At 40.3% G+C, this 27,103-nt stretch overlaps 1 protein-coding gene across 1 annotated transcript in view; it reads right to left on the bottom strand.

The window, feature by feature from the left end:
- The window catches only part of syt7b (synaptotagmin VIIb), a 100,282-nt gene that overhangs the window by 34,972 nt on the left and 38,207 nt on the right, over positions 1-27,103 (bottom strand). The window contains exons 2-4 of the mRNA XM_084057882.1: positions 13,752-13,855; positions 4,772-4,851; positions 2,995-3,129 (exon numbers count right to left, since the gene is read on the bottom strand). Coding sequence (XP_083914008.1) covers positions 2,995-3,129; positions 4,772-4,851; positions 13,752-13,855 — 319 coding nt within the window. The remainder of the gene's footprint in view (positions 1-2,994; positions 3,130-4,771; positions 4,852-13,751; positions 13,856-27,103) is intronic.

Below are 27,103 nucleotides of genomic sequence, written 5' to 3'. Positions count from 1 at the left end.
GTACACCATATATGGGGATTTACGGATTTACAAATATTTTGGAGTCACTTTTTACGGTGGTTCTCGAGATACATGGTGGAAAAACTCGCGCGCGCACACACACACACACACACACACACACACACACACACACACACACACACACACACACACACACACACACACACACACACACACACACACACACACACACACACACACACACACACACACACACACACACACACACACACACATCTCGCATTTGTAGAACGATGGCTGAGGAAGAGAAACCAAAGAATTTCAATATATATATATATTTTTGGGACTCTACTGCATTCTAAATCAAACCAATTCTATAATACTATGTGAACTATGTAGACCTGGTGTCTCTGCCATCATGCTGCAGGGCTTCTCTTGATCGTCTTTACTGTAGATGTTGTAAACACTGTACATCACTGTCTGTAACCCATGGTGCTGTGTATGGGAAACTGAGACAATATCTTTTTTCTGTTTTCTGTTATGTGCTGTTCTTATTAGTTTTTGCTTTTGATAATGGAATTTTCTGTTTCTTCTGGTAAAACTGGTCAAATTAATAAATACGGGAAAAAACATAATAAAACACCATTATATTTATCATCTGACCGTTAAGACCCTGCTGCGGCTTAGAGTGAAAACAAATGTGATTATTTGCTACTGTACGGATTGGTTTAAAATGTTTCCACAAAAAAAGCGTTAAATGCTTTCAATTATTTAGACGGCACACAGTTGATCTTTTTGATACATACTTTACTCTTCCACCACGTGACCTAGGCCACCCCAGCTAACCTAAACCTCACATCACAGAGATGAGGGCAGACTTCATTGTAACTTCATTAGAGAGTCACTTCGTTCAGTGAAGACCGACCAGACAAGACAACGTTGCACAACAGGACAAGACAATATTCTTAATGACAAATCCACATAGACATTCAGACTTCAGATGGTGTGCAGACCAGAGGATCACCTGTGGGGTTTCTCTCTAAAAGTAGCTGGTCTCTGTGCTTATCTGAGAGATCTCTACCGGCTCCATGAGGGTGGATCTACAGTAAGGCTGCTCTGGCATACTAGTGTTACTGTAGTGCACTATCACAGAATTCCCATTTCCAAAGTAAGCAATAAAAATAGAATTACAATAAAATAGAATTACAATAAAATATACAATTTAAAACCATTGCATCTAAAGAGAATGGATCCTATAATGCCTCTACCTAATGCATTGAAACGACTGCATAAAGACTGACAATACTGTATATTCTTCCATCATTTAGTCTTCAGACAATGCACTGTACATGGCTTGATATCATAGTGACTTTTAGAGGCTCCGAAGACCAGACTAATGAGAGCTATAAGGATGCCTTATAGCGATCACAGTACCATGGGTGGCAGTGTCAAATAACCACAGAAACTCAAAGTGAGTGGAGGGAAGGGTGTGACAGAAAAGAACACAAGACAGCAACTCCTGTACGTTCACTTTGAAACAACCACAACAAGACGACACCCTAACCACACACCCCCATCCCCCGACAAGACAACAACAATAAATAACCAACGGTCAACCCTCTGTGACAAGGCCTTATAAAGTGGAAAGCACCAAGGTTGGGGCACTCAGGGTGGTTAATTGTGTTGGGGAGAAGATAGGGAGAGGGTTAGCGGGTGAAAGGGTTCTGCTGAGGGTTGTCCGTCTCCATGGTAACGCTCCATGGGCTGCAGGTGAGAGGTTAGAGGTTAGAGGGCTTGATCAAGCTGGCAGGGCTGTAGGGAATGGGGCTGTCTGACCTTATCACTGGTATAGCCACTACACACAGTGGGAGAAAATGTTATCAGTTATCAGTTCTATGAGTATTTGAGTCATGGGGCTTACTGACAATTGTATTGCACTGTCCATTAGGATGATAAAGAAGACAGCTTTCAAAAATATAATTGGTTCCTGTTAGAATCTTACAATGATTATTATTGGGGGGAGTTTTCAATTCCACAATTGTATACCTAATAGGGTTTTTGACCAAAAAAAGCAGCAGAAGAAATGCTTGCTTTTATGTACTGAATGTATCCGTTGGATAATGGCCACAATTACTGTATGCAAAAGTCAGATTAGGCCTGTAATAAAGATCCCTGAGAATGTTCTGTACACCTCTGTTAGGTCTGGCATGGCCAGCACTGCATACTAAACAATACCTACAACACAAATTACCTCTACCTGTCAGTAGAGTTCATCTAGGATGAGAATAGATGTTTGCAATAAAAAGATATGTGAACTGGATAGTGTTACAAAAGAGGTATTTTCTGCCCAGAATGATGATTAGCTGTGTTGTGAAGTGACTGCAAAAGTATTGTAATGAGGCTGTCTGTCTCTGTCTACAGTACAGTGTACTGTATGTGTGTGTACTGTAGTGTACAGTAACAGTATGTCATTCTTTCCACAATGACTCAATGCACTGTATCATCGTCAAATCTCAACACAAGGCCATGAAACTTGATATAATTAGATCTAACTCAGCATCTGACTTTAAATATATTTTTTATATAATTTGGTGGTAAACGGTCAAGGTCAAGTAGGTAAATTGTTAATTAACAAATTGTCCAACTACTCACTGTAGAATGATAACACTGATTACATTTGAAATCTTGTCTCAAGCCATTTAACTTCCCTGTGTTTCCTAGATGATGTAAGATAATGATGTACACTGACATCGAACTTTGGCGTTTTGTGTCTCAACTTTGCAGTTGCACACCCGGTTGCCCTAGTTTTTCCACAGATTTGTAAATAGCCACAAACTGTCCCTGGACATTGATGAGCTTCCATTTTTGGCACTGTATGCCTAAATTTGTGTGCAATACAAAATAATTGCTATCATGTCAACCAGAAAAGGTGTGTGGTTAGAAAGCTGGGAGAGATGCATAGAGCTCAAGCCCCTCTTCATTACAGCCCTGCCAAGAGAGAGGGGTCCCTTACCAGCCATGACCGAGACTCACTTGGGCGTGAGGCGAGGGTCTCCGTAGGGAGCATAGGGAGACATGTTTAAGAGGAACTCCTTGGGTGGGTAGGAGCTCCATCTCTGCTGCACGTTTCTGCTGTCATTGTTATTCCAAAAGTCTCCGTCTAGATCACTGTGGCCAGATAGAGAGAGAGGTGAGATAGGTAAGTGAGAGAGGTGAGACAGACAATGTGTATACTAGTTGTGCGCCGGAGTCACATACCGATAATAGCCGATCTACAAGCTGACAGCTTCGACGCGTTGTATGTAAGCTCATAGATTAGCTATTTTCGGTGCACGACACAGCGCACAGCCATGTGTAAATCAGGCATAATAGCAGTAAAGAACTGGTCAAAGTCAGAGCAACATGGAACATGAATAGGAGTCAGAACTGCCATTACCATTGTATTTTGATACTGTAAATAGCATAAACCTGAAAATCTTAACAAAGCCTATGACAATAAAGCTCTGCTTAAATTACCAAATTTAGCAGATGCTATTGAGATACCATTTATATTCATCATGCAATTTCCCATCGGACAGTATGAGTTTCACATAACTACCGAGGCAGGCAGTGGGATGATTAGAAAACAAACGAGAGGGAAGAAAAGAGAAAAGACTGCACCCCATAATAACACTAGTTGGTTAAATAGATGGATGCTGCGTAAGAGCCATGAAAAACAAGAAAAGGTAATATCCAATGCGGGGGCAATAAAAGAGAGAGAAGAGGATGGACTGTCCATTATAAGGCTCTGGGCAGTCTGGCTGCATCCATGAAGGAGGTATATTAATAACATGGCAACTATCAAACACGGTTCACCTCACAAAACCATCAGTTCAGAAAATGTACATTACATCCACTGCAGATGCACAGTAAAATCCTCAGTGTCCATTTAACTCTGAGAGTGAACAAATGTAACCAAATTAACACAGAGGATTTTACTGTGTAGGAGAGACAACAGCTGTACTGTATGTATCCACACAGTGGGAGCAAAGAGGGAAAGGTAAAGTAATCTCACAGCAAGCATTATTCTCTTTAAGAGTGGTACATTTGAAATAGCTTGGCTGTCTTGTCTATCTGACAGTAATATGCCAACATGTAGGCCAATAAATGTGTTAAATACACAGTAAAATCCTGTTGAATGAATGCCACACACTGTGTGTTTGATGGCCAAATACACCACCATGCTGTCATCTGCTTCTTTTGGCAGGGAGAGTAAAGAGACAGGAACAAGGTATTAATTTGAAATATCTTTTAATAGGGATTCCTGCTTCTACCTCTCCTACCACTCTCTTTCCCAAAGGGGAATTTGTGTGCCGTTTGTTAGTGACCCCGGTAAAGGTCTTTGCCTTTCTGCGTTTTCATTTGCTCACAGTACACCTGCCCAACCTGTGCAGGTTTCCCAGTGGATGTTCAATGCATTTACATAAATAGACAAGGCCATTACATTTCCTTGGCAATATTCTATTCTACTCATTCCAAAATGAATTCCACTACTGTCCCATGACTGATGTTTGATAAACAATAAATATGTAAATAGATACATGCAACACTGTCTTCGAAGCATCACATCAAGGGAATGGTACATTAGCTGTTTGTACAGTATGAGGAAACAGATGTATGAACTCTGAGAGTGTCCAAATGTAACCATATATATGGACCCATAAGGGTCCATTTGGTTACCTTTGTACACTCTCAGAGTTAAAGTAACACTCAGGATTTTACTGTGCATGTGCCTTCAAAAACACCCAATACAACCCAGTCTGACACCTACTTGACGGCTTTATTTTCCCCTCGGCCTCTCACAGATTCAGGAGAGCTGGCAGGCTCTACCCCAGGCTTATTCCTCTTCCCCTTGTGAGAAATAGGGGGGATAGAGAGAGAGAGAGAGAGAGAGAGAGAGAGAGAGAGTCAGTCATTGGGGTACATCTTTCTGAGAACATTTTTACAAGTGACATTTTCATCCTAATAAATTGTCATAGATATGCTGAATTATTCTATTACATTATTCTAAGCACAAAGAGAAGTGAGCGATACTTTGGATGGAGGCCACAGGCACAGCTTTGCACTCAGGATCAAGCAGTGGCCAGGGACCACTCCATTGCAATGAAATACAAAAATATACTCTTACTCCCTTGCACACTCACTTACACATGCACGCACATGCACACACACGCACGCACGCACAGTATTGGATGAGCTGCACAGCAAACACATGTATCAGACATATTATCATAATTATTCTGTCGCTAACCACAGCTCTATTAAATACTCATCAAATATACATACATGTAATATGCAGAGAGATAAAGTAACTTTAATCACAATTTAAATGGAGCTGTCACAACATTGCTTATCAAACTCCTGCAGAGACATGGAGGTAAACAAATTAAAGCTGGCATCACTTTTCCTTTATCTGCAAGTAGCTCACATTAAAAAAGGGATGTGTGTTTGAAACAGACTGAAGAATGTAGTTAAAGCTTTTGTGAGGCTGAACACTGACAACCACTCTTTTTTTTTACTTTGCGAGGCAGAGTGCAACAAACCAAAACAACAAACGTTTGAAGCAGTTTGGAAACTGTCGTTTCCAAATTAGAGTCTTACACAGAAAAATCCTCAGTGTTAACTTAGAGAGGGCCCATTTGGATCTATATCCTAGCTCAAATGAAGAGATTAGCACAAATATACACTTATATAGCTTGGGGCCTGACCTAATCTTGACCCACACTCACATCTTATAATACAATTGGCATGCGCGGTTTGTCCCAAAAAAAGGGTTTGTCCCCCCAAAAAAACTGTGCATGTTAGGTTTCGCTTTTGGTTTGCATGTTGCAGTTAGGTTTCGCTTTCGGTTTGTGCGTTGCCAAATCATGTGCGAGAAACAAGCACCGGTGTTGCAATGAACATCTACACGCTCCACTGTCTCTGTGTCCGATGTGCGGGCCAGGCTACTAGAAGGGAGGGCCGCGTAGCGGCCCGACCTTCTAGTACTGTACAAATGTATTTAAGTGTGGACACGCAAGCACACACGCACGCATGCATGCATCAGGTGCAGCTCATAAAACCTTAAGGAGGCTAGAAGGGAAGAGAGGGTACGGCATTGAGAGGCTGGGAGTCATAGGATTACAGAAAGAAAAAAAAACAACTTTGAGTGTACATGTTGATGGAGGGAAATGTGAGGAATGACAAGAAGATGGAGATGGTGAAAACAGAATCCAAAATAGAGGCCGCTACATAGATTACAGTGAGCGCGGAAGTTGAGACGCTGTGTGCAATGTAAAAAATAAAAGCAGAATTATGAGAGAGAATGAAGGGGAGCAAGAGGGGGAGATCAGAGGAGAGCATTGGTGAGACATTGGAATCCCATCACTCAGACGGGAGGGCACATGCTGCCAGCATTTCTCTCCAGAGTCCTGGTGTCTCTCGCTCCTTTCTGTCTCCCTCTCTGTCTCGGTCTCTCTCTTTCTGTCTGTCTCTCTCTCTCTCTGTCTCTTCTTTCTCTTTCTGTCTGCCTCGCTCTCTCTCTGTCTCTTCTCTCTCTTTCTGTCTGTCTCTCTGTCTCTCTCTCTCTCTCTCTTTTCATCCTCCTGTCCCTATTCCTCCCTCTGCATACTGCGCTCCCATTTCACCAACTCCTCGGTTGCCTCGTTGTCGTCGTCGTCGTCCTCCTCCTCCTCCTCATCCTCCTCATCCTCCTCCTCCTCGACCACAGAAACAGCCAATGGCATCAGACCAGCTCCTGATGTCTTCATCATCATCATCTTTGCATGAACAAATGCTGTTCTCTCTACAGTGCATGCATCCATTAGAGGGCTTCTGAATCCAGGCCACAAAATCGACGCTGAATGATGCTATAACGAGTCGCAGGTTATTCGTTAAATATCTGCTACAGTACATGTTTGCAAATACAAGAACTTAACTTTAGTCATCTTGTCATGTTGGCCATCGGCTTTACAGATGATTGTGTTGTTTTGTTGAAATCCCATCATGCTATTTGGATGAATAGAGGGCAACATGAGGTGAGATTAAACAACAGAGCAAAACGGCATATAAAAATCCTCTGTGTTCATTTCAGAGTTAAAATAAAAAAAGTGCTCCTCAGAGCACAGGTCTCCGCCAGGTCAGGTAGGATATTGTGGGCCAGCAATGTTCGGAATTCATTCATAATAGAGGTGAAGTTATTGTGCAGAGACAATATGTTGATTTGTGGGACGAGCCACTCCAGCAAACTTTAGATGCCAATCTTAGCCAATCAGGATGGAATATGGAAAATCGGACAGATCGGTCTTGATCACATGACTATATAATATGTACCGATTTGCGTGATGTTTGGACAAAATCTGTAGTAGAGTCATAATATAAAAACAAATTGTGCAAAACTCGGCCTCCTGGTGGCGCTATAACAGGCTGATGTGAAAAATGGAGGCCTGTTATAGCACCACCATGAAGCTGATTTGTTGATGTTGTTATAAGCATGCAATTACATATACTAAGACTATATGCATTGTGTTACTAACACAGCCTGGGTATGTCATCATGGCAGGATTGCATTAATCAGAATCTGTACTAGGCATAGGCATATACCGTTTGTGTTCATAATGTGTTTTTGAGCGGCGTAGCCGCTCCTATAAGTGGGTTTGGGACCGTCGTGAAAAGACCGTCGTGAAAATTTGTCTTTCGCTGTACTGTGATTGGCTGACTCTATTCACACCCTTTGCTCAGTAATGTGATTGGCTAGCGAGACGCATGATGAAATTAATAACCTATAAATAGCACCACGCACTTAAAAAAAAATACTTTTTTTTTAAGTGAGCTTCCATCACTGTGATGACCACTGTTCTAAATAACACCGCTCACTTCACACTGGGTGTGACTTTTTAGATTAGGTGTGATAATGCCCAAACTGGTGAAATAAATGCAACTGTCATAGAAGCATTGGATGGCTGAAATGATACTGAAATGATATTGCATGGAACGAAATTATATAATGTTCTTCTTCACAGCAAGGACCAGGAGACGCCCCAATAATAATACTGTGATGAGGAATGTCATTCTGCTTTCTCTCTTCCGCTCTCTGCCCCTCTGTGTCCGCTGCACGTGTAGCTTCAGAGGTGCGTGGGGTATGTTGTCATGTTGACATGTCACATTACGTGGGCTTTACCTGAACACCGTGTCTGTCTTTGTATGTGCACATGCATGCATGTTATACAGTAGGTGCTTCGGCCTCTCTAGCTCTAGTCTCTGTGTGGGGTGTGTGTGACTGTGCACGTACATCGTAAGGGTCGTGGTCTCTCTGTGTCTCTCTCTGTCTTTGTCTGTGTCTCTGAGGAATTGTAAAACAGTGGTGTCACATTATACATGCTCTCTGTTGTTAGTATTAGATCCCATATGCAGGACGGAGATTATGAATTCACAAAAATAACATCATTGTACTTGAAGGATTGGAACAATATTTGGGTGTTTCTTGGCCTACTAGCGTGATTGGTCGAGTAGTTTGCGAGATTAGCTCAAGACAGGCACAGAGACAGATAGGGGGCAAAAACATAACCTCCGTCCCGGCCTCCCGGCCTGGCGGAGATAATTAGCCCTGAGGATTTTACTGTGCAAATGGAGAGGAGATGTATGAGTGGTCAAACGGTGACAAGAACAGTGGACTGGGAACCACGTTGACGTTAGAGAAGAAAGGAAGAAGGGATGAATGTGCATGAGTAAAAGGTCAGTGGCATTCTCACAAGGAGTAGAGATGGAGATAAAGCAGAAAATGTACAAATGCATGCTGTGCCAGTGTAATAACTGGATGGGTGGCGCACTACAAATACCGAACCTATGAACCTATGGTAAGAGGTTGTAAACTTCAGGTAAAGGGTACACAAGTGTGATGTTGTAATCATCTGGATTCAAACCTGGGTCTCCCATGCGGGAAACCGAAACCAATCTACTGCTCATCCAAAGGGAAATCCCCACTGGCCAAGGGAGATACTGTATTAGGCTTCTGGGCTTCAGACAGGACTACATAGACACAAGCTTTACTGTATGTCCACTATGCCATAATACTTTGTCACCAAGTCAATTTGGACATGTAGAGGTTTTGCAAAATGCTATGTACCACTGACTCCTCATTTGTTTACAGACAGGAACAGAGTGAAGATCTTATTTTCTGGGGTGGGAGTGTACTGCATCTACGTGCACACATGAATGTGACTACCAACTAAATGTGCAATTTTTTTTATATTATTACATTTAAATTCATACAGAGAATCTTTAGCTTGGGACAACAAAGAAACTGAAAAATTATTCACGCTTACATTTTTTTCTATCGCTCTCCACAAAAAAAGAAAAACTATGAAAATGCCAATTCACAGTGGACAGGCTATGGTTTGCATTGTTTGTTAACCAGGCCAGACCTAGGTTGCATCCCATGACAATTATGAACACGCCCACAGCCTCAAACACCAGAATACATTCACTCGAAAAACAATGTACGTGCACGCATGGATGGCCACAGCACCATTGCGTTTATTAGATACAAATGATCGGAAATTGCCATGCGTGAGATGAATAAACATGCAAGTGCTTACAATTAGCCTGTTATTTATTACAGGAATGTAAATATACAGGGAAGTGTACGTGTAATACAGAACAAAAATGAGTGGCACCAAGAATTACGTTATTTTAGAGCTCCCAGTCCCACATTTTTAAGTACTGTAAGCCCTACATCCTCTCAAGTGATGCATTCTGGGGGGCTCATGTCTCTTTCAGGGGAGCCGCAGCTCCCTGCATCTCCTCTGTACTCCAAACCCTGGTAACGAGTGGGAAGAGTCAGAAGGAGAGGGCCCGAGAGAGAAAGAGATAGATAAACTGACTCAAGGACAGACAGATATAAGGGATAAAAGGGAATAATGTGTGCAGAAAGAAGCAGCAGGTATTTTCAGAAAAACGAAGCAGATCAAATGTATAAGAAGACTCAGTTGCTCATGCAGGAACCGGCCAGTATTTGTATGTAGTGTTGTGCATCAGTAGATGATTAATTAGCATGGGACTGAAGCCTGGCAGCAAACAGGTACGCCACATTTCAGGGCACAGCGCCATGTTTACATAACGTACTGGAGGATTCTGGTCATGTTTATGGTCATGGTCACACAAACAACATCTCCCTGCCTCCAATGCGTCCCAGTATTGTATATCGCACCATACAAAGTGGACCATCGTCATACACACTGCAGAAGAATCCTGATGGTGTACACATGCACTGCAGCCAAGAAAAACACTCTGAGGCTTCTTTTCTTGAAAAGTATTTTAAGGAGATGAAAAGATGAAAAGTTTTATATTCAGGCATAGGTGGAAGCCACGTTGAGGGAAGGTGCTCAGAACATTTTATTTTATTGTGATATGAAACAAATGTGTAGAGAGCGAGACTGAGGGAACATGAGTTTTGAGTTCATTATAACTTTATTTTTTTTCCATTTTACGGCATTTCTGCATTATTTCAACAGCGACAGTGAGAGAGAGAGAGGAAAGGCGGACAGAGAGCAGGGTAATCACACACAGCAAACATTCCAGCCAGCCGGGAGTCCAACCGGGGAAACGCAGAAGGCACTTTGCGCGCATGACATGTGGTATGTGTCCTACCCATCCGGCTATCGGGTATATACGTATATAAGTATAAATATATATACATATACATATACATATACATATATATATATATATATATATATATATATATATATATATATATATATATATATATATTCTCCCCGATTCGACTCCTGGGTGGCTGGAATGTTTGCTGTGTGTCATTACCCTGCTCTCTGTCCACCATTCCTGTCTCTCTTTCACGGTCACCATTGAAATAAAATAGAAATGCCGGAAAATGGAGGAAAAATAACCTAAAAGATACAATAGACTAGAGTACCTAAGTCCTGACATCACTCCCACTACCCCTGGGTCACGTCGTAATTTTTTCTCTTGAAAATCCCAAAGAGAAATGTTAGATTGCATCATACAAGAACTGTTCCAAAAATTAACAAACCACCCCAGAGATTTTGTCAGATATGTGACTGTGTGGTTTATGATATTGAGTTACATTTGATAACGTCTCTGTCTGGAGAGAAAGAAAAAACAAATCTTACCCTTTAGAATATTTTACTTTTTCACCAACAGTTGATGCTTCATATCCATATTAATAAAATCACCCAGCTGATTTGTTTATTTCTGGAACACAGTTCTTATATGACGCAATCTAAGATTCACCTATGGGATTTTCAAGAGAAAAAATAACACTGTGACCCAGGCGGATAGCGCCCTCTAGTGGCAGTGATGTCAGACTTCGGAGCTCTATGAACACAAAGCTGACCTTCAGACTCATGGTCTCGATCTCTATGCATTTGTTTCATATCACAGGAAATTTCAAATTAAAATAAGCTCTCAACGCCTCGTGGTGTAACACGCTGTGAACTTAGTTGACTATTATCGGTCCACAACACCATTGTACGATGAAGTATACATATAACAGGACATGAGTAAGTGATTAATGTTGCATTCTCAGTCCTTTGGGCATCTACTAAGTTTTGAACACAATGCTATTATGGGATAGCACCACGCAATTGTGTGATGATAGATTAAATAAATCAGGAGTAGTACCGTTGAAATGTATTTGTTATTTTCTTCACATAATAATCTGTGCCTTTCTTAGTTTATTTTTCATACATTTGTGTCAGCAGGGTAGGCACGGGACAGCTTCCAATCAGTAGCTGTGATGGGGTAACCTGACCCTGCCAATGTGTGGAGCAAGCTGTTTGGATCTGGTAGCGTCAGGTTAGTGATGGGGTTACACCTGGAGATGTTTCACATCAGTAATGTTTCAAGGACATTATGTACAATTAGGGCCCTGGCACTGCACAGTAGTGCGAAGCCCTATAGAGCACCGAAGTCTGACGTAATTTACACATCCTTGGTTTGTCTACCTGGTTTGCGGTTTTCCACCCCCATTCTGAATCCCCATAGACGTATTTAATATTGCGTCAAATAAGAACTGTGTTCCAAAAATAAACAAATGACCCTGGCAGTTTTACTCTTATGGATATGATGAAGCATCAACTGACGGTGAGAAAACGATAATGTTACTTCCGCCGAATTAGTTAAATTTTCGCCAGAAACAGACTGTGTCAAATATAAGTGACTGACTATCATAAACGATACAGAACCTCCTCCCTGACAATATCGCAGAGACAGTTTGTTTATTTTTGGACCACAATTCTTATATGAGACGATTCTAAGATGACCCAATGTTATTCTCCATAGCGAATTTTACTTTACGAACCTGGAGATGAACGAGTGACGTCAGGACTTCTGTACTCTATTGAAACTGCAATGATTATTATTCTGATTCTTCCCGATAATGAATCGGGAAAATGAAGGCTTACACGTACTCCAAAAGTTACGCTACTGTGCATACACATCATCAGTGGTGAAAAATTACGTATAAAAAATAAATAAATAAAAAGTGGGCGTGGCCTAATGGCTCAATAGCGCCCCCTACAAACCTTTGTGCTTCAAGCCCGACAATACGGTTTCACCTACATGTATAAAAATCGGTACACACCTGTATCATGTCCCAACTTACGAAAAAGTCTCTTGGAGCCATGACCAAAACCAAACAGGAAGTCGGCCGTTTTGAATTGATAGTGGCGTTTTTGTGTATTTCACGCCATTTTCACGGGTTGTACTTTAACGAACTCCTCCCAGGCGGATTATCGGATCCGCCTCAAATTCGCTCAGAGTACACAAAAGACGTTAATGATGAAAAGTTATCAAAAGCTTGAGTTTTCGTAAAACGGCGTGACCGTGGCAAAGCGTCAAACTTCAACGCCAAACAGGAAGTGAGAATAGCCGATCTACAATTCCTATTGGCTGGGCTTTAAACAGCCATAACTTTGGTTCGCAGCCTGCTACTGAGTACAAATTTGGTATGTAGACTAAGACCACCAATAGGGACAAGCTGTAATTTCTGAAGCTCCGCCCCCTCTGTCTTCCTATTGGCCGGCCTTTAAATAGCCATAACTCGAGTTTGCAGCATGCTACCGAGTGCAGACTTGGTATGTGGACTTAGACCACCAATGGGGACGATCTGTAATTTCTGAAGCTCCGCCTCCTCTGTCTTCCTATTGGCCGGCCTTTAAACAGCCAAACTTTTTTTTCCCCAATTTCTTTTTCCGATTTTTTTTTTTCAAATTATTTTTCCCAACTTTTTTTTTCGAACTTTTTTTTTATTCAAACTTTTTTTAATTATTATTACTATTGTTATTAAACCGGTGCCCGAAGGTCCTTGGCACTCCCTCGGGTTCTCTGAGATACACACCAGTCACAATGCACATCACACGACATGCACATCACACATTTATAGTAGGAATATAATAAAAAATATTATTATTATTATTGTTATTATTATTATTATTATTATTATTATATACATATCAGAAAAAGAATAAATGTGATCATGTAAATGAAGGCGTCCCCAAAAGTAAATAAAAAACAAACACAAAAAAAATGCCGAACAGTTGTGCATCAACCACAAACAGCAATCACAACCTGTGTTGCATCTCCCTCTCTGTCCTCAGTTTCTCTACTGTCCTAAATAAAGCAAAACCTATCCACCAAAAATACTATGAATCTACAACAAACACAATTATGGTAATATCTTTGAGATAAGAAGTAAGATATATCAGCTTTGTTTTATGTGTAGGGTAACTTACCAATTTCCGTTGACACCAGGTGCAGACACCACACAGAGCCACGAGCCAAATGGCACATACTGTGAACGCAACAGACACCAGGAATACACTGAAAGACACTGAGCCTGAGAAATAGAGAGAGATACAGAGAGAGAGAGAGAGAGAGAGAGAGAGAGAGAGAGAGAGAGAGAGAGAGAGAGAGAGATTATTTAACAGTATTCAATTATAAAATATAAGATAACTCAAATTCAAAGTTATTAACCAAAGATGGTTAATAAATAGGTTAAAAACGACTGCAAAACAAAATACAAAACTGTCACCGCGATTAACCTGGCTGCTGAAGGTAATCAGCATGACAAACATGGATGAAAATCAGCACCACTAAACACGTTGCTGTGGATGTTTTGGCAAAATTCACAGATTGGGAGACCCTGGAGTTCATCTTGGCACAAAGAAACCAAAAACACAAGGCGGAAAACAGAGACATTTGATGGCTGACAGATTGGTTGCATACCAACAAGGCGACACCCGCCAGCAGCACCTGGTGTAATCATTGTGAGGTTTTGTTTGCCAGTCAGTTCCTCACACTGACAGTAATGTTAAAGTATTTATTAGAGTAAAGTATTGATCAAATGCTATTTTCCCATTATCTTTGTGAATATAGAAGGCTATGGGCACGTGATAAACATTGCCCTCGGTATCCAACCTTGTGCCCAGCTGCATCAGCCAACAATGCCTACGGCTCAGGCTGATACCTGGGTGAATATATGAGGCATATCATAGAGGAAAGAGGAGAATTATGGGTTTGTAATGTGCTTTTCCATTCTGTTATGGCTATGCAACAGGCAGACCAATTTATCACAAAACAGAGGAAAAACAATGTACAAAGTGAAATTGCATTACTGTACTGTACGTGCACATTCCATTCATGTATCAAGGCTCTGTACAGGAATCCAAGAGACTTATAAAAGAACAAGTCCAAGGCCTGGAATTTCATCATTTAACCAAGGCCACTTCGCCTTGGTGTTGCAAATCGTTTCAGGGCACAAAGGCCAAACGTCAGGGCAGCAAGGCTATCAAATGAAAAATAAATATTTTACGTTCACAGAAATAATAAATTGAATTTAAGGATTAAGGATGATTACATTTTTAATACATAGTATAACCATTGGTGTACCTCTAGGAGTGTGTGACAAAGCCTCTTGAATTCTGACAAAACATTTGTACATAAACAATAAACGGACAAATCCTCTATTATTCTCTGCAGTGCATTCTGTCTGCGCAATTCATTTGTTTTAAGTTCCTTCTCAATATCCCCCCCCCCCCCACTGCCTAGATCGAATTAATTCGATATTAGCTTATCATCACTTGCCTGCCTAGATCGAATTAATTCGATATTAGCAAAAAAATATTTTTTCAAAAAAAATTCAATTTTTTTTTTTTTTTTTTTTTACTTTTTTTTTTTTTTTTTTGACCCAAAGACCAAGGAGATATGAATTTTCGAAGATCTTTACTCTCATCCACTTCCTTGTTAACTTAAAACTTTAAAATTTTGTATCTCGGCTCCTGAGTACTTTTTTTTTCCCATTGAAAAAGCTCTGGCAGTCAAGGGGGTAAATTTGGAATAAACTCTGGCAGTCAATGTTAATGACTTTAATGACGTTTATCAGGGCCAATGAACAGGAGTGGATTAGTAAGGACATCCTAATCCTCTTCTGGCTTCACCCACTTCTTCTCACATCTTTTTATGTGCCTGCAGGCCTTCCCCTTCAACCTGTATAAATCTGCTACCTGACCCCCTCTCCAGCTCTTGATGAACATTGATTGTCTCACCTGTGTATAATAGTCAAATAATAATAATGGTAATAACAATAATTGCTGTTATTATTATGCCTATATAATAAGATCAAATATAGGATAATGATATGCTGTAATGACCATTGCTTTAATAATTTCATCCCTAGTGTCAATATTCTGGGGCAAACATTCTGCTAAAATAGCAGATCTACAAGCTAAGATTGTAGATCGGTATTTTCAGCGTATATATTCAAAAACAGCAAAGAGCCTCGTATAGAGCAGTGGTTCTCAATCTGTGGATCCCCACATGATTTTTGGGGGGGTCCCAAGATTTTTAAGACCTCAAAAAAAGAAAAAGATAGAATAAAGACAAAAAAAGACCATTACTGCATCAAAAGTAATCGGCAACTAAAAAACTATAGGCTTCTATAAAAACTGGTCAAACATTGGCCAAATTGTCAAATAACACTGTATAAGATAGAGGCAAAATTGTGAAAATAGCAGATCTACAAGCTTGTAGATCTGCTAAATTCAAACGAAATGTAATCCCTCAATTCCTAAAATTCCAAGTACTTGTCAGGGTGCGTGGTTGAGTCCGCAGTTCAAATATTATTATTTTGGGGGGTCGCCACTGCAATATAGGGACTCTGGTCAACAAAGTATACGGTTTAAGTGTTTTTTAAGAGGCGACTCTATGTGTCCCTCAGAACAATCCTCATTTTGAACTCAGGAGAGGAGATGAGCAGTGATAATGATCGCTGCTCATCACTGCTGCACTCAAAAAGCCATTCAAGCTCAGGTGATCGTGGTGCTGATATTCATATTAGATGTTCGTCAGCCACATCTACTCTTATCTGGCATCACTGAACCGGATGGCTCTTGTCTTGCATATCTTTTTCCTGTTACGACAGTGTCACAGTCAATTTTTGTTAGCTAGAGAGAGAGATGTCCTTTTGAGAATGCGGGTCCCCTCGCGAGTGGAAGAAAAAAAAAATCTGTATTGAAAACCATAGAATTAAAATGAACCTTTTGAGGCACAGGCCACTCATTAGATATCAGGAGAGCAGATCAGAGTAGAGACTGCTTTCCCCTCACTCTGAGAGGTTGCTTCACAGGGAAATTAACAGTGCCAGGCTGTCTGGATTGCTTGTCCAACCTCATATTAAACCCATCTTTTTATGTCTCCAGCAGGGACTACCATTTTATGTCTGATAGGCGAGGGATGGGATCCATATTCCTTTAAACACTTTCAAGCTGTCGTCCCTATTTTGGGCGTGTCATTATACTGTAGGCGAAAACTTTAAGTGTTTAATTAAAAGGCAGTGTGTTTGCCAAAGCAAAAGTAGATGTACTGTAGGCATTGATGTGGTTTGAGATTCTGGGTGGGGAAAATGCTGGAAACCCAGAATACAGTCATTACTAAACAAATCATGGAAACAGTTGTTTCATTCATCCTCTAATCCAGGGGTCTTCAACGTTTTTCAGGCCAAGGAACCCTTAGTTGAGAGAGAGATGAAGCAGGGACCCCCACTACATCTACCTTACAATTTGAATCCTGCGCCATGTCGGTTGTCAGTATGTCGGTTGTATGTACGTTGCATCACTCTTACTGTCTGTCTGAAACTTTACACTACATCATCACAACAAACCAACCTGTTACCAAGACGACGATGACGATGAGACGGTCGTCCCGAATATGGACACAACGCCAGTGTGACGTAATCTCACGACAGCATGACATCACATCCTACCTATAAATTCTAGGATGCCGTCAGATCGCACCAGTTCGACGGCTTCCATAGTGATAAATAGTAATAATCTATAACCATAGAAAGAGTCATAAATGCTCATAATCATACTTATAAACTAGGCCCATTCATCATAACTACTTAGGTGATTCCTGCCTTCTCCTTTTCTCCCATTCTGCAGGCTCTGCCATGACAACCTGTGGACCTGACGACGTCGCCACTGTCTTTCACACCATTTCATTCTTATCCACCCTTTACACAAATAAACTGCTAACTTCATCTCCTGCGATTTCAACTATCTTTTCACATTGTACACCACTGCACACTCCCCACAGGTCTGCCATACCAGGTCTGAGTAATCACAAAGTGGGTTTTGGTCATTGGAGAGGTGATGCACGTCACCTCTTTCTGAAGTGGGTACTTTCAAAGCCTGCCGTGGATTTAGGAGAGCACAAAACTCTCTCTCACACTGTGAGGTGCCTGTAAGGTGGCACTGCAAAGTGAACGACGAACTTCTAGTTGCATACAATTGTGTTGCAGATTAAACTTTTTCATAGATTTCATAGATAGCTTCATTGACTATCATCAGCGTTGTGTAAATTCAGGTTTTTTGTTAATTTCGACATTTCACTACTTAAACCTTCAATACTTAGTACTTCATTTGCTCTTCTTCCCCCCAACACCAAACCTCTTTGGCGAAAATAGCCGATCTACAACTCAAAACGCCATCTGATATTTTAGGCTAATATTCCTCAGAATAGAGATGCTAGGGTAAAAGTGGTAAATGGGTTTTATCTTACCAAGGATGGCCAATCGAGTTACCACAGAGCAAAGGAGGGAAAAGAAGTATGATAAATAATTTAGCAATAGAAATATTGTCCATTACAAGGTGTATGAATGATTCCTTCGGTGCTTTTAAATACCTTTCAAAGCTCTGTGTAATAACATATTATTGTAACTATCCCCTGGATAGATTTTGAGACAGATAATCACAGTAATCTTATTACAGGTGTTTGTTCCGAAGATAATTCCATTTAATTTATTGTTCTGATCAAGTTAGATTAGACCAGTGGTTCTCAACACTCTCGGAGTTAAAGGGGTCCTTGAAATTAAAAGGTTTGAGAACCACTGGATTAGACCATATAGGCAACATGTTATAAAATATTAGTTCAGCCTATGCCAGCAGTAGAAATAATGGTATGTATTTGAAAGATCAGAACAACTAAGAACCACATTTAGTTCATTGATATCTTCGTCAATACTGCTTTTGCTTTTCTACGTTTTGATAAACCTCTTACATCAAGATGCTGCATTCAGATGTAAGTAACAAGGCTGCAAAACATGAAAGTAAAATTGTGAAGGCTTGTCTGCATGAACACAATTTCCCTTTGACAGTCTACCCTTGACTTCATCAATAATGTCAATATCTGCCAAACTCTCGCTTTCTCACGGCCTCTCTTCTCTTGCTTGTTTCTCGTGTCTCATACATCTTATTTTTTAAACACGAGAAAAGAGCAAGAGCTAACAGTCTGAGGGCTTAATATGCTGTCATCATACACCACTGATTGTTATGAGGATGGATTACAAGAATAAATCTTTACAGTACAATAAATTGCAGTCAGAAATTTAACAGCCGTTACTCACCATCCTTTTTTGCATCATCCATAATCTCTACTCTTCCTTTAACCCATTTAATCCGGGAATGCATCTACAAATGTCTTCTAAATCTGGTTTCTGAAAAAAAAGCATGTTGCTATATCAGTGCTCAAACCTTTCCATGTCAAGGACCTCCAAAATTATACGTATTTGGCCGCCGACCCCCATCTCAAAATATTTTGTTCCAGGGACCCCCCAGAAGCAAAGATTTGAGTTACAAATGTCAGCTTTAAAATATATATATTCAAAGATTTGCACACATTTTCAAGATTTTTCTAAAAATTGCAGATCTACAAGCTTGTATATCTGCTATTTTTGAATAGCCAAAGTATAAAATAATAGCTATATAGCTTAAATCTAAAATGACACAGATGCGTAGTTCCCGTATTGAATGGGTTAATTGTTATTCTTATCTCCTTCCTTACAATGTATCTATCAATACACCATTATTTTCAATCTTTGGGTAATTACATAATTTAATACAGAGTTGATTAAAACTACTCATCTGAAAAATAGCCTCTATAAAACGCTCTAACTGAATTCTATTGCTGTTGGAAGTGGTGATGTGCCCTTTAGTTTTTCTCGCCAAATCAATCACTCACTCAATCACTCAATCACTCAATCACTCACTCACTCACTCAATCAATCACTCACTCAATCAATCAAATACTCACTCAATCAATCAATCAATCAATCAATCAATCAATCAATCAATCAATCAATCGTGTTTGCTAAGGCTTCACACTAACATGTAAGTTGTTTTGAATGTATCATTCCAATTCATGCTTCTTCTGGATTTTGAAAACATCTTAAATGGTTGTTTATGGTAAAACTCTCACATCAATTCAACCACCTCTATAACTGTGACAGAATAGCAGCAAGGGAAATATGTCTTGTGACCTACCCACTATATTTATCTAGACATCTTATTTTGTCAGACTTGCTGGCCATTTGTCAAACCCATAAATAAAAAGTGTAAATGGCTTGGGTTGATACAGTAGATTACCTGCTGCAAAGCACCATACAGGGTACACTGTAAGTTATTTACGCCTGTTGAAGTGAGATTCTAGTACGCTCTCTCTCCCCCTCTCTCTCTCTCTCTCTCTCTGTCTCTTTCACCCCTAAACAATTTTCTTTCCCTCCCGACTGTATTCCTTCACACTTCCTGTCTCTCACGGCCCCAAATCCCTCTCTCCGTCAAACATCTCCTCCCATCTCCCTCCCTCCTCTCTTACACCTGCTGTGCTTATCTGCATGTTCAGCTTCACTCAGCCCCCAGTGTTGGCACCGGGGCTGACACAGTGCAAGTGCTATTAGTCACAGGAGACCTCCAGAGGAGCAGCTCAGATTGATACAGCATGTTAGAGAGGTGCCATCGAGGGAGGTGACCCCTGATTGGCTGAGCAGATACGGCTCCAGAATGGTGGTGACCCGTGGGAGGAAGGCAGACTGACATCCATTTAGACAGGGAATCAGAGAACGGTGAAGAGGCGATTTCAATGCTTATCATATCCCTATACATCACAACGCACACTCCCATAACTAGTCCCTTATTATTCAACTCAAAGTTGATTATTAAGGAACATTCTAGAAAGCCCAAGTCTATAGACTTGAAGATGGTGAAGATTGTAGCTTGTAGATTGGCTATTTTAGGTGTGCGACACCGGCGCACAACTATACATTGGGCTTGACAGTATTGCAGGTACATGGATCAGCTGTGAGTAGTCCAACAGTAAAACACTGCATGCTCACTCTCGTAAAGTCCTTGTGAGCATTCACTTGTTCCATACAGTACATGCCCAGGTGTCTGTGTGACAGTTGAGGTGTCACCCATTCAGTTTCAACAAGCTGCTGAATCTTTTCTTGTGTCAGTAAAACGATAACCACAATTCTGTAATCGTAAAATGCTGTTTACTAGGCGTGTAACAATTCACTCAACTCACGATACGCTTCGAATCACCATGCTAGGTTCACGATATTATTTTTCACGATGTTTTAAACACAAAATACATTTCCAGACAAATGACCGAAGAATGTATTTATCTTACACAAATCCAATTTGTTTTTACAATACAGTGTTTTCTCTTATCCTCTTTTCAATACAGTAGCAAATGATTGAAAACCTTTTTAATCAATTCTCTTACAAAGATCCTGTATTTTCTTCTTTTTTTTACGCGCCGTTTGAATAATTTTTAATCGATTTACAAAAAATCGTTGCCTACATGCCTACTGTTTACTATTTGCTCAAACTCAAATAATCTAAAGTTTTCAAAGAGAAATGTGGCATTATCACAAAGCACAGATTACAGTGTAATAGAACAAGTATGGGCCTAAACTGTATGACATTACTGTTGACAACAATGTAAGCAAAGAGGGAGCTATTGGACAATTTCTAAAATCACCATGCACTGAGGATGTGGTGTATTGTGTCAACACAGAAACTGAAGAGGCTTTGGTACCATGACATGCTATAAGCTAATTGATTGACTGGCAGGTGTGTTTAGTAAAACATCTCAACAGGACACAGGGACCATGTTTAAAAGGCACACTAATACACCAATTACTGGGAATAATTAGGTTATGGCAACAATTTGAAGCATGAAAAACAGGATAGGTACAGGTAACAGTAGAGAGTTAAGAACAAAATAAATAACAGCAGAACCGTTCTGCAGTTCATATCATTCTGTACAGCACTTTGGTACAATGAGAGTTGCTTTTAAATGTGCTTCACAAATTAATTTCAATTTGATTTGAAATATTTGAAATTTAAAAAACAAAATAAAAACAAAATAGACTTAAAAGTCTGACCCTAGTTATCTTCATCTGACTGATCTTGATCTGACTGAGTTTACATAATGTATTTTCCAATAAATAATGAAAGTATAATGCACAATCTATCACTCTAGAGTACACCCTAGCTCTGGTCCATAGTGTATTTTCCTCATTGAAGTGTCTACACTTCAGTAAAATAAATAAACAATATACTTTCACTACTCACCAAAACAAAGCATATTCTCTGCGATGGGAAGACTCACAGAGCCCCACCTTTTGTGTAAAATCCACCTTTTGGACAGAAAATAAAATATATCCTAATTGACCAGACGGAGAAACTGCTTTTTCACTTACAGTAATTACGGCACATACAGATACGGTCAATAGCATTTTGCCATTGACCAGATCTTTAGGTGGTGTAACTGTAATAGAGTGAAAAAGAATAAAAAGTTTCTCCATCTGGTGGATATATTTTATTTTCTGTCCAAAAAGTGGATTTTACACAAAAAGTAGGGTTCTGACAGCTTTCTCAGCGCAGAGAATAGGCTTTCAACACCATAAGACCATCTTGTTTCAGTGAGTATAGCAAAAGTATATTTTTTATTTTTTACTGAAATGTAGACACTGTGCAACCGGGTCAATGGGGGAAATACTGTACATTAATTTTGGCATTGTCTTAAGGAGAACACCTAACGCTATGGACCAGAGCTGAGTACATCCCAGTAGTATAGTCCATGCGCAAATGAGTAAGAGTCAAGCAGGAGTCATTAATCCAAGAATAGAACAGAAAGTATGGGGGCTTGGTTGTGGCGACTGTATTTAACCACTTAAATATATACTTATTTAAGTGGTTATTTAAGTGGTATATACGTAGTTGACCGGGGTCGCCCATGGCTCTATACTAGGCCCCCTCCTGTTTTCTCATAAAATAGCCAGTCTGCAAGGTCATGTTGCGGCACGTTGTGTGCCCCAGAATAGGGATGCTAGGGTTCAAGTAGTGGTTATCAGGACAAGATCAGTGTGTGTGTGTGTGTGTGTGTGTGTGTGTGTGTGTGTGTGTGTGTGTGTGTGTGTGTGTGTGTGTGTGTGTGTGTGTGTGTGTGTGTGTGTGTGTGTGTCTGTGTGTGTGTGTGTGTGTGTGTGTGTGTGTGTGTGTGTGTGTGTGTGTGTGTGTGTGTGTGTGTGTGTGTGTGTGTGTGTGTGTGTGTTTTTGCATGGATTGTGATCTGTTGCTTGTAAAGAGAGGATCCAGAGGTTTATTATGAGTGACAGGGTGGCTTCTGGCTGAATAGTCTGAGCAGTCAGAGTCATCATAGCTCACAAACAGATGTTGATGAGAGACACATTTATAGAAAGATTTAAGACTGTCAGGAGGGAAATGAGAAGATTAGGGATAAAAGAATAGATGCTAAAAGCTGTAAGGGAGTAGGGGGTGTTTGTTCAAAAGATATATGGTTGTATACGCAATAATTGAAACAAATTAGACTTAGAATTCAAATGTCTATGATGCCTCTGTAGAGGGAATCCGTACAGAGCAGAATCACAAGAGAGCCACCATATAATAATACAATCATTTAGCCAGCACAATATAACAACAACAGTTTTTCAAACCCAACAAAATGGACACATAAACAAATAAACCATATTTCAATGAGGTTAAGCCACAGCAAACCAAAATACCACCTGTTCAGCTGCCCCATTCAGTTGAGGTCATTACTTTAAAACAGAATTTCAAAATGGCAAGACCTAAACCCCAAACCTTACCTACTGTACCCTCAACTCAACTCAACAACTCAACTGTGATATGACACACCAGGAACATAATACATTATAATAATAGTATATTAAGTATAAGAGGAGCCCAGACAGAGGCACTGTCAGAAACATGATAATGAAAGAGATAGAAAATAGAAAAAACAGAACAACCAGGTGCTCACAGGAGATATAAAAAGGTAACAATAGTTAAAAGTGTCTATGGTGCTCACGGATAAAACGGGATATCTGCCAGACCTCGGAACGTCTTCATCAGGGTGTAAAAAAAGGTTGATTAAAAAGGGTTTTATTGCATCCAATGGCAACAAAAGGGGACTTACTATTGTATATTAATAAATCAGTGACATTTGTTTTTGAGAACATCATTTAAGATGCAGATGGAAGATATGTTTTGATTGTGGGCACTCAAAGTTGAGTCCTGGAGTCCCCAACACCAATTAGTTTAGGGTTAGGGTAAGCCCACAACGTGTCGCACATTGTCAAGTTGTAGATTGGCTTTACTTTTTTTTTTCTTCTAGAAATCTTCCCTTATGGGGGTCCCTGGCACAAAACCTTTTTGAATTTTGTGGTCCTTGACATGAAAAAGTTCGAGAACCACTGTAGAAGATACTTTTTTTTTTTTACTGTTTTTCTTTTTAACCATAGCAAATATTATCTTCAGCACAGGGAGAGAGATGATAACAGGTGACAACTTTAATGTTCAAAATAGACACATGGACTTGCTCCCCTTAGACTATGATAACTGATAATATGACAAATAACATAATTGGGAATGACTGATGCATGGCAAGACAAAAACCCTAAAATAAGAGATTCCACTTTCTACTTGAATGACAGTTATTCAAGGATTGATTTCTTCCTCATATGAAATCAACACCTGCATACAGTATGGGACAGTAAAGTGTAATCCACAACAATAAGTGACCATGCTCCCGTTATACTTACAGTACTACACTGTTGATACTGTATGGGAAGAGAGACAAAAGTGGAGGGGGACAGAGAGACAACGAGAGAGAGATAGGGAGAGGGAGGGAAAGGGAGGGAGGGAGTGAGAGAGGGAGGTAGAGGGAGAGGGAGAGGGGCAGGAAAGGAGGGAGCTTGACCACCATTATGTTATGTGCAGTTAGTGATGCATATCAAACATATTGGAGGTGTTTTGCAGTGCTAGACTTGTTGGTATATTCCAAAGTATTATCATTTTGTAGCTTTATTCCACAGTAGCAAAAACATCATAAATATAACTTTTATATATATAATTTAGTTTTTACTAGCCCCCTCTTTACATCAGTTGGGTTCAGGGCTTGTAAAAAAGACAGACATGCAGAGAAAGTGTGATTTTGATGTGAGATGAAAGTGTGTGTGTGATTGTTTTGATGTGAGATGATGAACAGAATGGAAAGCCAGTTTATACACAGCCCGTAGTCATTCTGAATATACAAGTTTGTCATATCTTTTCATAAGAATAACAAATAAATAAATCAGATGTTTTGGAGGGATCACTGCAGATGGTGTCTTGTGTGCTGCCAATCATTCCTAAGAGCAGATGGAGCCCAGGATTTTTACAACGGGGCGTCCAACTGGGAGGTATATATCATTTACCAAAAGGTTTCCATTCTCATTGTGATCACATACAGTACAGTATCTGTACAATGTAAATGTATTTCATCCATGTCATTTGAGTTACAGTCAAGAAAGGGAATGGACAGAACTAAGGCTCCAATAAAATTATTAACAGGAATTATTAAACAAAAAATATATATAATTTACATATTATATTTTTCTTGCTCTCCTGTTTAAAGTATCATCTTCCCTAACCAATAGTGGTTGTGTTGATCATTTCAGTGTCGCTATCTTGAATCAAAATGCTAATTCTAATGCACTGATAGGATCAGTTTTCCATCTCCTCTCTTCCGCTGTCTGTCCTGTTCATATCTAAACTGTCAATTTCTCTTTATCACTCCTTCTGTCTCGTCTGTCTCCCTCTGTCTCCCTCAGACACAAACACTTGCATAATAATATTGTATGTACACAAACTCAAGCAAAAACAGACACGTACGCATGCACGCACTCACACACGCATGCAGGGTTACGTATTACCAGTTCACATACAGTACATACATACAATTTATTATACTGTACATGTAGCTGGCTGCTGCACAGTGTCAAATGCATTGGTAGTTGTTGGTACTATTGTGCGTTGCTCAAAGCTACAGGTGTCGACCAACAAGTCAAAATGAAAGCCAACACTGAATGTGCTACCCAGACAAACATGACTGCCCTAAATTCAGCTGAATCCTGAATCAGTGTGTAGAAGACCGTAACTTATTTTCTTTTTAAAGAAGAGGAAAAGAAAAAAGAAAGAGTGTGGATGGACAAATCTAAAACCGTGTTAAACAAGAACAAAGCAACAGAGCAACTGAACTTTGGTCCTTGTTATCGCTGATCCCTACTGTCCCTATGGTAGCATAGCAACTGCACTGCTTTTGCTACCTTGTGCCCTGAAGCAGTGTGACTGGCATTTTCAAACCATCCAGTCTGTCTGTGGTCTTAATCACAGTTAACACAGCGGGAAAGTAGGGTAAGTAACACTGCTTTCCCAGCCCATTAATTCAGAGTGGGAAAATAGGCATTGAATGGGTTTGATTTTGGAAGAATGACACCCTGTCCGATAGGAAGATTTAAAAAAGGCATGTGGATAAAGCTCTGTCCAGTGGTGTCGTCACTTTAGTGTCCCCGTGTGAGCATTTTATGACTTCATTATTCCTCAGAACAGTGTTAACCCTGCCCTACAGCATTATGATGGACGATGAGTGGTCATGACAAGGGACGCCATTAAACATGACCCCAAAATGGACTCACCTCCTTTGGCCCCTCTGTTTAGGTTCAGAGATTAGAGAGTCTCTTGAGGTCTGACTGGGTGGCTTTGACAAATTGTTGGTTTGATCCCTCTGGTTTTTTCTCTCTCTCTCTCTCTCTCTCTCTCTCTCTCTCTCTCTCTCTCTCTCTCTCTCTCTCTCTCTCTCTCTCTCTCTCTCTCTCTCTCTCTCTCTCTCTCTCTCTCTCTCTCTCTCTCTCTCTCTCTCTCTCTCTCTCTCTCTCTCTCTCTCTCTCTCTCTCTCTCTCTCTCTCTCTCTCTCTCTCTCTCTCTCTCTCTCAGCACACTCCATTCCGCCAGCGGAATGTGCTGTCCCAGAGCGTCAACTTTACTGCCATCTATGCCACTATGGATGGCAATGTTGTCTGACAGTTGTCAGGCCCAAACAAGTTATTGTAAACTACTGGCTGGATTTCCATGGAATTCGCTGTGCACCTTCATGCTGAGTATGAATATGAACCCTACTGATTTTGGTGACCCCATAACCTTTCCTCTAGTACCACTATTAAGACAAATGTCCACTTGCCCACAAGATATCTCAAAATCTAATGGTCAGATTGCGTATACATGCTCCCTGATTTGAAGCGTACTGTTTTGAGTGACCCTATGCGCTTATAGCGCCTCCCTCAAGCCAAACTGTCAACCTGGCACATAATTACACCAAGATACCTCATAATCTATTACAGTACAGTCACACTTATGCACCTGCAGTGACTGCAATGCAGTCGTCAGCCGAATTACCATCTCGCCTG

Source organism: Gymnoscopelus microlampas (genome assembly GCF_963454915.1).
Source record: "Gymnoscopelus microlampas genome assembly, chromosome: 1".
In the NCBI taxonomy this organism is placed as follows: Eukaryota; Metazoa; Chordata; class Actinopteri; order Myctophiformes; family Myctophidae; genus Gymnoscopelus; species Gymnoscopelus microlampas.
This window is presented reverse-complemented; position numbering and strand designations above follow the sequence as displayed.